Below are 14,411 nucleotides of genomic sequence, written 5' to 3' on the forward strand. Positions count from 1 at the left end.
TTACTTTCTGAATAAACATTGTAGTACAGAGCAGTGGTTAATAGAACAGACTTAGGGCCAGTGTTGTAGCATAGTGGGGAAGACTGCAGTGCTGGCATCCCATATGGGCACCAGTTTAAGTTCCTATCGCTGCACAGTAGCTCTGTGCTAATGCACCTGGGAAAGCAGTGGAAGATGACCCAAATCCCTGGGCCCCCGCACGCATGTGGGAGATCCTGAAGAAGCTCCTAGCTCCTGGCTTCTGTCTGGCCCAGCACTGGCGTTTATAGTCATCTGGGGAGCGAACCAGCAGATGGAAGATTTCTCTCTCTCTCTCTTTCTCTCTAACTCTGCCTTTCAAATAAATAAAATAAATTTTTAAAAAAATCACAGACTTTTTGAAGCAAAAGATCAAGGATTTGAATCCCAGCTCTATAGCTGACAAGGTTTGTGACCCAGGAAGTTACTTAACTTTATTTTTAACTGTCTCTGTCTTTTAATTTTCTCAAATGTAAAAGTAAGGATGTCATAGGGTTGTCATGAAAAGTAAATAAGTTAACTTATAAAAGCACCTAGAATAGGGCCTGGCACATAGCTAGCACTATGTAGGTGTCTCCTTATCACCATTATCATCAACTTCACTATTATTTGCCAAACTCTTGCTGAATAGTAGATTATATGGATACACAGATGAATAACAGAGGTGATGAGTAACAGAGGTGCTGGCTTGTCCAAGGAGGGTAACATAGTTTGATATACAAAAAAAAAAAAAAAGTACACAAAGTAACTCAGTTTCATTTAATGACTTGTATCTTTATGATCTTTGATTTTGTGTAACATTATTACTATAATTGTTTCAGTTAAGTTATTGAATAATTTAGGCATCAGATTATACAGTAGGTATTTTCCTAGAAAGGTTTTGTGTAAGTGAATGTTGGCCAACTTTGAAAATAGGATCATTGATTCATCTGAGCCTCAGTTGTGCTCATGGGGTATTTTTCACTAATACTAATATGCATAAGTGTTATCTTCCGTTACATTTGGCCTAGAAGACCAGCCACTGTAGTCATTTTGGTTTTTCTGGTTTTTTTTTCTTTGCTGGGAAATTAATTTTAAACCACACATGATACTGTAAAGTAAGCACAATAATTAATTCTGTAATATTGTTACCATCAAAATAAGGCCAAGATAAAATACTTGAATTCATCTGTCATGGAAGTAATGCTAGATGCTCAGATTCCTCATGGTGAAATCATATTGGTGAAGCCATTGATTTAGTACCAGCAGTCTCTCTTCCTCAGAGGTTATTTATAACTGTTAATTTGTTGTCTGATTTAAGAAGCACAAATTTTTAAAAACGAAAGGACAAAGGCCAATATTGCATTAACTATTTAAATACTCAGAAACTGATGCAATCTTTATTCCTGTCATTTTTGAGATTGCATTGTATCTACTCTTAACCTGGCACTCTTAAAATGATCTTTGGCCAAAAGTGATATAGGTTTATATGAAGAAATTTTTAAAAGTTTGTGGAAAAATAGGTTAAAAGATGCTTATTTTCATGGAAGAAAAATTTTGAAACCCTTGCAGAATTTTTCATAATACACAATTTCCATGAACTTCATGAGGATCCCTCTTATGTTAACAAGAAAATGAAAGAATAAGATAGTTCTGTGTATCAGATAATTTCAGCAAAATGAAGCAAAATATATTACATATACAAACAAGACATTAATATCAGTCTTGAATATACTACATTGGAATGATATTGAAGTACTGTATATATTTTATTAAAAATGATGTCTTATTAAATGATTCTTTTTCATATTAAGATAGTATTTTTGTTCAAACTATGAACTTATATCTCACCAATAAAGATTCTTTTTAGATTTTAAACAATTATATTAATAATTTTTTTCCTTCTCTCCATTAACAGGAGTGAACTGAGTCGACAGAAACTTCATACCCAAGAGCTGCTTTCTCAGCTGGAAATGGCAAATGAAAAGGTAGTTGAGGTACGATGATGATTCCCCCAGGAAGTACTTTCTGCTATAACTTGTTAGTCATTGTAGAGAATTTTACCTGAGCCAAATTCAAATTAATTCTCCATTGGAAATAGCCAATAAGAAATCACCTGTAACCCTAAAAGTCCACACATAACAGAATGTGAGTAAAAGCTTTGAACATTGTTGATTCATCATGTAAATGAATAAAAAGTGGAGCTCCTACTTCAGTTCTACCAGTATAACTTGTGCACAGCTCAGAGACTGTGTTAGAACCCTCTGTATGACTCTGCATCACTAAGATTGTGTTTTTTAATGCACTCTTCTCATTTTTTTAATCCATCACAAAATACGTGTAAAGAATACTTTTGCCAAAATGTCCTACATGAAGGACCTTGGTGGGTGAGACCCCCCAGTGGAAAGAAGTGGCCATAAAAGAAGGCGGTACTTTTCTCTGAAGGGAGGAGAGAACTTCCACTTTGCCTGTGGCCTTGTCTAAATGCTGACGGAATTTATGGATTCAAAAGGCTTTCATAACCTAGACAGCTCGTGTCATACATTAGAGTATTAATTGTTAAATTAACAACAGGAGTCACTGTGCACTAACTTCCCATGCAGGACCTCTGTCCTCAAAGAGTTGTATGACGGTTATGTCTAAGTGCTCACAAAAGATGTATCATTCTTGGGTGCTTCCTCAAAGTTAATTAAGTTTCTGAAAGAAAAAAAAAAAGAAATGAAATTAACTTCAAGAGGTAATGACTTTGAACAGCCCTGTCTCGACTGTTGAGGAACAGTTTTTTTGTTTTAATTTTTTCCCGTGCAAATTGTTGAACTCTTTACTTAGTATAGAGTTGGTGCATAAAGTTAATCGAAAATGGATCTTAGTGGAGAATGGGACTGGGAAAGGCAGAGGAAGGAGGAGGAGGGGTGGGAGAGTAAGTGGGAGGGCATGTACAGTGGGAAGAATCACTGTATTCTTAAAGTTGTACTTATGAAATGTATGAAGTCTGTATTCCTTAAAAAAAAGTTTATTTGGGGGAGTAAATAAATTAAAAAACATACTTTTGCCCACTGGGATACATTAAAATTCATTTTGATTGATGCCTTAGAACTAAATATAGCAAGAGTTTATCATTTTTTTATTTGAGGCTTTAAGAAAGTAAACAATTACTAGATTATGATTGCGACTCCCTAGAGCTCTAATTCATCATTTGATGTTCTAATTTGTTGGAACTTCATTAGTACAGTATACAATGGGCCTCTCTCTCTTTTTCTGGTCTACTAAAGGAACCATAGTTAAATAAGAGTATCATTTGTTTAATCAACAACAGGAGTCACTGTGCACTTATTCCCCATGTAGGACCCCTGTTCTTAATGTGTTGTACTATGTGAATTAACGGTAAAACTACTACCCAAACAGTGCTCTATACTTTGTGTGTCTTTGTGGGTGCAGTCTGTTGAAATCTTCACTTAGTATATACTAAGTTGATCTTCTGTATACAAAGATAATTGAAAATGAATCGTGATGAAGAATGGGATGGGAGAGGGATTGGGAGATGGGATGGTTGCTGGTAGGAGGGAGGTTATGGGGGGGAAGCCACCATAATTCAAAAGTTGTACTTGGGAAATTTATATTTTTAGATGTTAAAAAATAATGTAAAGTATAATCACATTGTTATGCAATGGATCTTCAGAACTTTGCCGTTTTGCAAAATTTGAAACTCTATATGCATTAAACAACATGTCCCCTTTTCACCTCCCTGAAGAAAAAAAAAATTACTCTTTGGCATCGTTGCACCTTTTTTTTTTTTTTTTTTTTTTTGGAAAGACAGAGCTACAGAGAGAGAGACACAGAGAGAGATCTTCCATCTGCTGGTTCACTCCCCAAATAACCTCAATGGCCAGAGCTGGGCCAGACCGAAGCCAGGAGTCAGGAACTTCTCTGGGTCTCCCACATGGGTGCAGGGGCCCAAACTCTTGGGCCATTCTCCCCTGCTTTCCCAGGTGCATTAATAGGGAGCTGGATCAGAAGTAGAGCATCCAGGACTCAAACTGGTGCCCAGATGTGATGCTGGCACTGCAAGCAGCAGCTTAATCCACTATGCCACAGCAATAGTCCCATCATGGCACTTTATATTGCTATAAGACATTTATAAAGAAATTAAAGAATAGCTATTAAAACACTATAGGGGCCGGCGCCGCGGCTCAATAGGCTAATCCTCCACCTAGTGGCGCCGGCACACCGGGTTCTAGTCCCGGTCGGGGCGCTGGATTCTGTCCCGGTTGCCCCTCTTCCAGGCCAGCTCTCTGCTGTGGCCTGGGAAGGCAGTGGAGGATGGCCCAAGTGCTTGGGCCCTGCACCCCATGGGAGACCAGGAGAAGCACCTGGCTCCTTCCTTTGGATCAGCGCGGTGTGCTGGCCGCAGCGCGCCAGCCGTGGCGGCCATTGGAGGGTGAACCAACAGCAAAAGGAAGACCTTTCTCTCTGTCTCTCTCTCTCACTATCACTCTGCCTGTCAAAAAAAAAAAAAAAAAAAAACTATAGGGGCAGGTGTTTGGTATGGTGGTTACCTCGCCAGTTTGAGTGCCCACATCAAAGTGCCTGAGTTCAGTACTCAGCTCAGGCTCCTGATTCCAGCTTCCTGTTAATGCAGACCCCGGGAGGCAATGGGTGAAGGCTCAAGTAATTGGATTCCTGTCCACAAGGGAGATCTGGATTGAATTCCCAGTTCCTGGCATTGCCCAGTAACCTCTGTGTGGGCATGTGAAGAGTGAATCATTAGATGGGAGCTTGCACTGTCACTCTTTCTCTAGAACTCTCTCTCTAATTAATTAATTTTTTAAATACTCTTTGATATAGCTTCCACTTAAAGAAATCTCTTCTAAGGAAGTAATGTAAAATAGGAAAAAATTAAAGGAAGATATTCAATACAGCAATGTTAATTTTGTTGGAATGTCAAAAGCTACTGGGATGGAGACGAGCATTGTGGTACAGTGGGTTAAGCCACAGCTTGGGATACCAGCATCCCATATCAGCAGGGTTTTGGTTCGATTTCCAGCTGCTTTGCTTCTGTTACATCCTTCTGCTAATGTGCTTGGGAAGGCAGCGGATGATGGTCCAAATACTTGGGCCTCTTCCACCCATGTGATGTAGGAGACCAGGATGGAGTGCCTGGTTCCTGGCTTTGCCTGTCCCAGACATGGCTGTTGGCGGCCTCTCTCTGTTTCTCCCTCCCTCTAAGTATTCTGCCTTTCAAATAAGTAAATAAATCAATCTTTAAGAAAAAAAAAAGAGTAATCAGTTGAAGGAAACAACTGCATATATTATAATTTACCCAATCTGAACCATTCCTCAACCATTATGGTTACAGTTTAGAAATTGTACGCTATATATAATATATGTATGAAAATGATTATTACAGATGATGAACCTTTTCTCCAACTTACTTCTAATGTATGATGTGACTCATAAAATTTAAAACTACATATCTAAATATCTTGGTCAATTAGAACAGTCCCTGTAGTTAACTTCATAGAATTTAATTTGGGCATAATAATATAATAAGCTTCTTGTAACAAGACATTGTTATTTTAATCTTGTATATTAGTAGGCATGACATGCACTTTTTAAAAAAATATTATTTATTTATTTATTTATTTATTTGAGAGACAAGAGTCACAGAGAGAGAGGTCTTCCATCTGCTGGTTTACTCCCCAAATGGCCACAACAACTGGAACTGGGCCAATCCAAAACCAGGAGCCAAGGAGCTTTTTCCTGGTCTTCGATATGGGTGCAGATTCCCAAGCATTTGGGCTATCCTCCACTGCTTTCTTAGGTCACCAGTGGGGAGCTAGATCAGAAGTGGAGCAACCAAAACTCAAACCGGTGCCCGTATGGGATGCTGGCACCACAGCCAGAGGCTTAACCTACTACACCACAGCTCCGGCCACTGCGTGACAGTCATTGTTACCACTACTATATTAGGACATGGGAGCTACTTAGTGCTTCATAGAAGGTGTGTTTTTCTAGCTTCCCTGGTTAGCCCTATATTTTTCTCTTAATTTGAGTAAGTGCCAGAAAAACTGTGTAACTAGACAATTCTAGCTGCACAAAAATATTTTTTCAGATGCACAATAACTAGCTTAATAAATATGGACAAAGCTAATACATTTTAATCAATTAATTATTTGAACGTAACTACATATATTGTGACAGATTGCATTCATGATGTCTGTACAGTTTAACTGGGTGACTTTAATACTGGAAAGTTATTATCTCACCATTCTGGAGACTAGAAATCCAGAGTGGAGGTATGAGCAACGTTGATCGCTTCCGAGGACTGTCAGAGTCTGCTCCATCCCTAGCTTCTGTTAGCCACAAGCACTCCTTGGCTTGTAGATGATGTTCTCTTTGTGTTTTCACATTGTCTTCCCTTTGTATGTTTCAGTCTCCGTGTCTAAATTTCCCCTTTTTATGAGCATATTAATAACATGGATTATAGCCACCCAAGTGACCTCATCTTAACCTGATCAATCATCTGCAAAGACTATTTCCAAATAAGGTCATATTCATAGGTTACCGGGGTTTAGGACTTAAGCATCTGTTGGCAGACACACTTCAAACCATAACAGGGCCTAATAATTCTGTTGACCTCATAGCATCTGGAGTATGCAGATGTCTTAGGGAACATACAGCAACAGAGTTCATCCCATCCCTACTGAAGCTCTGGCACTTGGACCCAGCAGTCTGTTGTCAAAAACTCTCCATATGATTCTAAAGCTAGCATCTCAAGGTTAAAAGATCAAAAATTTAAAGTCTTTTCCCTAATTTCTGAATCTGTTTGTTTTAGGATATGTTAATTTACTTTCTTTGGTGACATGTAGAAAAAAAGCAATTTATTGGCCGGCACCGCGGCTCACTAGGCTAATCCTCCACCTGTGGCTCTGGCACCCCGGGTTCTAGTCCCGGTTGGAGCGCCGGATTCTGTCCTGGTTGCTTCTCTTCCAGTCCGGGAGTGCAGTGGAGGATGGCCCAGGTCCCCAGGCCCTGCACTCGCATGGGAGACCAGGAGGAAGCGCCTGGCTCCTGGCTTCAGATTGGCGCAGTGCACCGGCCATAGCAGCCACTTGGGGAGTGAGCCAACGGAAAAAGGAAGACCTTTCTCTCTGTCTCTCTCTCTCATTGTCTAACTCTGCCTGTCAAAAAAAAAAAAAATTTATAAACATATAAAGCCAACTTTGTACTTGAAGCTGATAACTTGAAAATGTAAATTTGGAAATACTACTATCTTAGTGTTTTTTAAGTGTAATATGATTTCCAGAGTTTTCATGGACTATTTAAAAAACATCTGCATGTCACATATGTACTTCTAACTTGTTTCTTTTGTGTTTCTCCTTAATAGAATGAAAAATTAATTCTAGAGCATCAAGAAAAAGCCAACAGACTTCAAAGGCGCCTAAGTCAGGCGGAAGAGAGAGCTGCTTCAGCCTCCCAGCAGGTATACAACATCCTCATTCTCCCAAGATAATAAACTGTCTGAGTGGATCAAAGATAAAAAAATACTCCTTGGAAGTTCCCAGAGAGCTAGTCGTTTTATTTTTACTTGATTAACCTGTTTAAAATTAGTCCCTTTAATATTTGAGGTTGAAAAAGGGAACTTTAGAAGCAAAAATAGACATCAGTATTCTCCAGTTTTCACTTGCATGTGGAACTGCACTGCCCAGTAGGATAGGTGTTGGCCACAGGCAGCTGTTTAAATTGAAGTTGATTACAATTAAATTAAAATAAAGATTGAGATACTCAGACACATTAGCTAGATCTCAAGTTCTCAATGGGCATATGTATCTGTGGCTTTCCTAATAGACAGTGTAGATATAGAACATTAATCACAAGAAGCTCTGTTAGACAACACTGCTCTGAAATTATATTTTTGTATGAAACTAGGCATGGAGTCACTGACAGGTTTGAAAGTGGACAATATTGTTTTGAATGTCATGCTTCAGGCAGCATTGCCTTTGTTCTTATTTTCTATTTTAAATTGGGAAAAATTACTTGGATTACAGATTAACTTCATTTAATGTACTTTTGCATATGACCAAGTAAATCTAAAATAAAATATAAAAGTTATCCAGTGAAAAATATAGTAAAAAGTTTAGAATATCAATGAAATACTAAGGAGTAATTTCTTATAACACGTACACATCATATAAATGAAATGGGCCATTTGAAACAGTAGTCCCTGCTATTAGGAACAAAATGAAATCAGTTCAGGGATTATAAAGATAGGCTAAAAATAGATTGTTGGATGGATGGATGGATTGAGCAAGCAGACAACAAAAGCAAATCAAGTGACTATATTTTAATTATATTTAATCTTAAATGTACTGTTTTATTCAAAATTAATATTTTTCTTAGCTACTATTACATTTTCTAACTACATGTTCATGATAGATATAGATTATTTTTAAAAAAATCCAGGAATTTGCCATCTCTTCCCATTCCTCTAGAAGATAATTTCTTATGAAGTTATGGGTTAATCTGTAGGGTAACTAGTCATTCAAGAATTCATGCATTCATTTAGATTATAAGGTAAGAGGAGTCAAGATGCATTCGACAGTATCTCCAGAGTAGGTGCTCTGATGTTGGACAAATCGTCTAGCACCATTAAATAGCTATGTGACTTTGGACAATTTCAGTTTTATAAATCTTCCATTTGACATGATTAATGTGGGACAGCACATGCATATTGAAGAATGAAAAGAACATGTAAAATCTTCAGAATAATGGCAAATAGATACTTAGATGGATATATAAAAAATTTCTATATTATAATCTTTTTTGTAATAAGTACATACTTCAATGGATATATAAGAAATTAAATTTTTTTTTTATTTGACAGATAGAGTTAAACAGTGAGAGAGAGAGACAGAGAGAAAGGTCTTCCTTCCATTGGTTCACTCCCCAAATGGCCACTATGGCCAGAGCTACACCAATCTGAAGTCAGGAGCCAGGTGCGTTTTCCTGGTCTCCCATGCGGGTGCAGGGGCCCACCTGGGCCATCCTCCACTGCACTCCCGGGCCACAGTAGAGAGCTGGACTGGAAGAGGAGCAACCGGGACTAGAAACGGGCACCCATATGGGATGCCAGCACCGCAGGCGGAGGATTAACTAAGTGAGCCATGGCGCCGGCCCCAAGAAATTAAATTTCTATATCATAATTCCTTTTTTAAGGACTATGGTAAAAAAAAAAATGCCAGCTTAAAATCAATTACCTTTCGTTCTATAGTAAAAAGGGTACAGTTCTAAAAACTTAATTTTATAGTCCAACTGACAGCTAGTTTACTTATCACCTGACAGAATTAAACCTAAACAATCCAGTCCTGATGTTTCTTCTATTATTTAAATTCTCTAGCTGACCCAATGCCTTGACATAGTAGGCTAAGCTTCCACCGGCTGTGCCCACATATGGGCGCAGGTTCATGTCCCAGCTGTTCTCCTTCGGATCCAGCTCTATGATTGTGACCTGGGAAAACAGTGGAAGATGGCCCAAGTGCTTGGGCCCTGTACCCACGTTGGAGGTCCAGAAGAAGTTCCTGGCTTCTGGCTTCAGATCTGCCCAGCTCTGACTGTTGTGCCCATTTAGGGAGTGAACCAGCAGATGGAAGACTTTTCTCTCTGTCTCTCCCTCTCTCTGTAACTCTACCTGTCAGATTGAAAAAATTCCATTATTGTTTTTGTGAGCTTTTTTTTAATGTTTTGTCAATATATACACTTCACAATTTTTTCTGTAGCAGATTTTTCTCTTAAGCTTTTTCCTTCCATTCTGTTCTTATTTGGAGATGGAAAGTAATCATTCATTCTCTCCAAACACAAAAGGGAATTTCTTTTTCGAGTTAGTAATTTTTCTGTGTTAAATGAATACAACCGGTAAACTTTCTTTATAAAGTATATATTTAATTTTTAAAAATCCTTATATTTACCTTCTCTGAGTCATTTCTAATTTTCCCCTTTTCCTCTGAAAATTAGAATATACTATTAGAAATAATATCCAGCTAAGGAATGTTTAAAGAAATGCAAGATGTTAAAAGCTTATTATTGTTCATAACACATCACTCTTACCATAATGCAGTATAGTATCATGTTATTGGTTCAACATGAGCCCTGCATTGTGTTGACTCAGTCATGTTCCAACTAACTTTTTCTGTATATCCTTCATCCATTCCAAGTATATCACTCCAAGCTGTTGAATGCCATACTTTGTTCTTTTGATAATATGACATTTTTTAAAATCAATGTAGTGAAACCTTTCTACGCAAAAACACAAAACCTGGAAACTATGAAAAAATTAATAAATGTGATCATGTAAAATCTTAATTGCTGTATCAAAAAAATCATAGTCAATGACAAACATAAAGTATTTATAGCACCTATAACAAAAAGCTAATATCCTAAATATATATAGAGTATCTAAGTCAAAAAACCAGAAGTAGAGGTCAGAGTTGGCTTAGAGCTTAAAACTGCTTCCTGCAATGCCAGCAGCCCATGCGGGCGCTGGTTCAGGTCCTAGCTGCTCCACTTCTGACCCAGCTCCCTGCTAATGTGCTTAAGAAAACAGTGGAGGATGGCTCAAGTACTTGGGCTGCTACGCCCACGTGGGAGGCCCACAGGGAGCTCCTGAGTCCCGGCTTCAGTCTGTCCCAGCCCCAGCAGTTGCAGCCATCTGGGAAGTGAACCAGCTGATGGAAGATCTCTCTCTTCTTCTCTCTCTCTCTCTCTCTCTCTTTCTAACTCTGCCTTTCAAATAAGTAAATAAATCTTAAAAGAAAAAACACAGTACTGCAGACCAGTAAACAGGTAAAGAACATTTACCGAAAAGAGATGACAGCATATAAACATTAAAAAATGCTGATCCTCACTCATAAGACAAATATAAATGTTTATTGTAATCACATGTAATTTTTCATGTGTGAGATTATGAAGTATAATAATGCATTGTGCTGGTACTTTTTTATATATCATTGATAGATGTATACATTGGTGCAGTCTCTTGAGAAAAGTTTAGCTTTATTTCTCAAAAAATATAAATGTATATAGCTCTTAATCCATACTTGTGCCTGGAAAAATCTTTGCAAGGAAGCAAACATGTAAAAATACTATTTGAAGCAAAACCACCCAAATACCCACAATTAGCAGGCCAGTAGACCAGTTAAATTTTGGAGTAGTCATACAGGCAGATTACTTACAGCTGTCAGAGACGCAAAGTACTTCTAATATGGAACTATTTCTAAGGTAGATCATTTAGAAGAAAGAAAAAATAAGGTCAAAAGTATGTGTGGTGGTTTGTACATACATTCTCAGAACTTTTTTATAAATATGCTTGTTCAAAACTAGAAACGATGTTATAATTGGAGAGAAGACTACCGAATGAAGGATAGTAACTAGAGGGAGACCCTTTGTATTATACGCACATTTGTACTATTATGACTTATTTCTAAGCCTGCATTGTGCTGGCTCAAACTTAGTTTGTTTTTAGATACTTTTCTGATTAAGATGTTCTTCATCTATCTGTGGAATATGTTTTAGAATTCTAAGTGTATCACTGTAAGCTATAGAATGCCATGTTTCACATGCATTTCTCTAATGTAATATAGACATTTTATAAATTATCAAGAGTAAAATAGAAATGAACACAAAAATGACTGGTTTCAAGACCCCTTCCAGAAAGGTTATTTTCAATAATGGTAGGTTGTGTTGCATTGTACTTTGTATTAATCTAAGAAATTCCATAGAAAAAGTAACTACTTACTGACTGTTTATTTTAATTGCAGCTCAGTGTGATTACAGTACAGAGAAGAAAAGCAGCCTCCATGATGAATCTGGAAAGTATTTAAAAAGTATTCATAGTTCACTAACAGAATTTTAGAGTTGGGGAAGCTGTTGGACTAGAAGTGTATTGAAACGGTAAAGCCTGCAGAGAATGGTTAAGGCTTGTGTCATTTTGCATAAGCTTTTTCCATTCTGTTTTGAGGTTTATTGGAAAACAGAACAGTGACAGTTTCCTGTGAGTAAAGAAAATAAAATCCTCTATTGAGCTTCAATGGAGAATAAAGCCAGCTGAGAAGAACTCGTTGCCTTCATCAACGTGTTTATTTTTTAACTTCCCTTTCTTTTCCCTTGAAGAACATAATTTTCTAACTGAGCATAAGGAAGAGATTTTTACGAAAATGCTAGAAGTTAACATTCCAGATTCCAATATTTGGGAATTTTATACTTAATTGTTATTCCTAATTCATTTTTAAAGTTCCTAAGAATCCATTATGAACTCATAACTATAATAAATTATTCAATTTCTAAAATGATGCTGTCATGTATTTTAATGTATGATTGTAGTGATTTGTTTTTCACTTACATGGTTTCCAGTATTTATAGAATTTGATATCTAAGAATTGGGGGAGTTTTTTTTTTTTAATTACTCAAAAGCAGTACTAATTAAATAGAGAATACATAGCATTGAACTGTTGCAGATTTATTGATCTTCATAGAGCCATGGAGTTATTCTCTGTTCCTAGTTTGAGCTTGGTGTATCCTGGTTTCTGGTGATTAGGGCAGATAGGTTTACATCTGAATACCCAGTTAGGAGACTCTTACTGTTTTCCCGATAAAAGATAATGAATCTGAATGGAGAAATTAGAAGTTCAGGAATAGTGCTAACAAGTTCAAGTTTCTGGCCTGTCATTGAAAATTAAAGCCATTGAAGAGTAGGAGCCTGTTTTGGCTAATGTGGCTAACTGCTTCCTCTGTCTCTTCCCCTCCATTTGTTGTGGCCTATACTTGATGGCCTTCTTTTACTTCCCTCAGTGCATCGTCTTCCCTCCCAGCAACAGAGTCTGCATGTGCTCTTCCATTCATGCATTCTTTTTATCCCTATGCAAACCTCACTTCTTCAGAAGAGCCTCCAGACTTGATTGTTTGCTCATCACATTGCTCTTAATAGTGTGCTCTAGTTTTTCTTACATAACTTATCAAAATGTGTGTTCTAACTCTTTAAAATGTTTTTCTCCACAACAGACTGAAAGCTCCCTGAGAGCAAAATTATGTCAACTTTCATTCATCATTGGATCCTTAGCACCCAACATAGTTCCTGGTACATGGAAGATACTTAATAACAGATCAAAACTGAGTTTTTAGGACAGGACCTGAATAAACATGTCTATATTTATTCAGTGATCTCAAGAAGAATCCTCTAATACTCTTTATATTAATAACTTCCTTTCCAGTTGGATCCCCTTCTTGAACACTTAGACATTCTCCAAGAGGATATGCTGTATTATGCAGATAATATGCCTTTCTAACCTCTGTGAATTTTAACAGACTTGAGCTATGTTTAGCAAAGAACTAAACATGATGGTTGTTTTTCATTGGCTAATAATTTATAATGTAAAAATGTAATGGAGATTTTAACATTTCTCGATCAGTCAACTTCATTTGTAAAGACAGTATTATTTTGTGAGCTGTGTTTTAGGAGACAGGGGAAATCAGAAGGAAAAAGAGAAAAAATATAAATCTGGAATTGAGGATAACACAGCTAGTTCATTTTGTTTATTCATGTTTCTTATATTGTGTCTCCCTAAGAAAGAAGATATGATTACCTCTTCTTCCCTTTATATATGAATATGCAAATTGGGGCAGCCAACAATCTCCTAATTTCTCCTCTGGTGTGGAAACCGTAACAGAACATTAACAGTAATTCAGCTATACATTTATTCAGCAAATATTGAATATTTCATAACTGCACAAACCAACTCTCAGACAAGTCACAGTGAGAAAACACTGGAAACACTACTATAAATTCTGTTCTTTATATTTTATCATTTTTCCAAAAATATTAAATTTATAATTATTTAATCTAAAAAATAGTTTACCTAAAAATGCACACACACACACATATATGTAGACAGAAAGACTGGTTTACCCTAAGATCATAAAATCTGTCCCCTGACAACCCTTAAACTTATAAAAAATGTATGTAGTGCTGTTAGTATTTACATAGAAGGAAAAATAAATGTGTGTATGCTTAGATAACAAAAGTCATATGATGGAAATGCACCCTACAAGTGATTTTTTACAACACAAGTACTCTGTAGCCCAAGAATTCACAACAAAACATTCACCTTCCAAAAGACATTGCCGATGTATAACCTCACTATTGTCACTTCTGCTCTGAATGTATTTTGGAATGTGAGCAAATGAGATTGACATAAGATGTGACTTTGAATGTGCTCTAGTTTATTTCTATTTAAATACACATTCTTCAAGTACAGTACTTTAGTAACAAATCTTAAACTTTTGGTATTTTGCATAGCTGTTGAAAACCTCTAAGGGAGGGCAGCTCACTTCCCTGTGAGATGGCCCAATCCCCTTCCCAACAA

The 14,411-nt window shown here is 37.1% G+C and overlaps 1 protein-coding gene across 2 annotated transcripts in view; it reads left to right on the forward strand.

Moving 5' to 3' along the window:
• Window positions 1-12,338, forward strand: part of SCLT1 (sodium channel and clathrin linker 1) — a 278,922-nt gene extending 266,584 nt beyond the window's left edge. For both annotated transcript variants that reach the window (XM_017347573.3, XM_008267951.4), the window contains exons 19-21: window positions 1,916-1,994; window positions 7,385-7,480; window positions 11,811-12,338. In XM_017347573.3, the coding sequence (XP_017203062.2) occupies window positions 1,916-1,994; window positions 7,385-7,480; window positions 11,811-11,873 (238 nt within the window). In that variant the 3' untranslated portion in view covers window positions 11,874-12,338. The remainder of the gene's footprint in view (window positions 1-1,915; window positions 1,995-7,384; window positions 7,481-11,810) is intronic.
• Window positions 12,339-14,411: the final 2,073 nt, after the last annotated feature.

This window comes from Oryctolagus cuniculus, chromosome 8 (assembly GCF_964237555.1).
Source record: "Oryctolagus cuniculus chromosome 8, mOryCun1.1, whole genome shotgun sequence".
NCBI lineage: Eukaryota > Metazoa > Chordata > Mammalia > Lagomorpha > Leporidae > Oryctolagus > Oryctolagus cuniculus.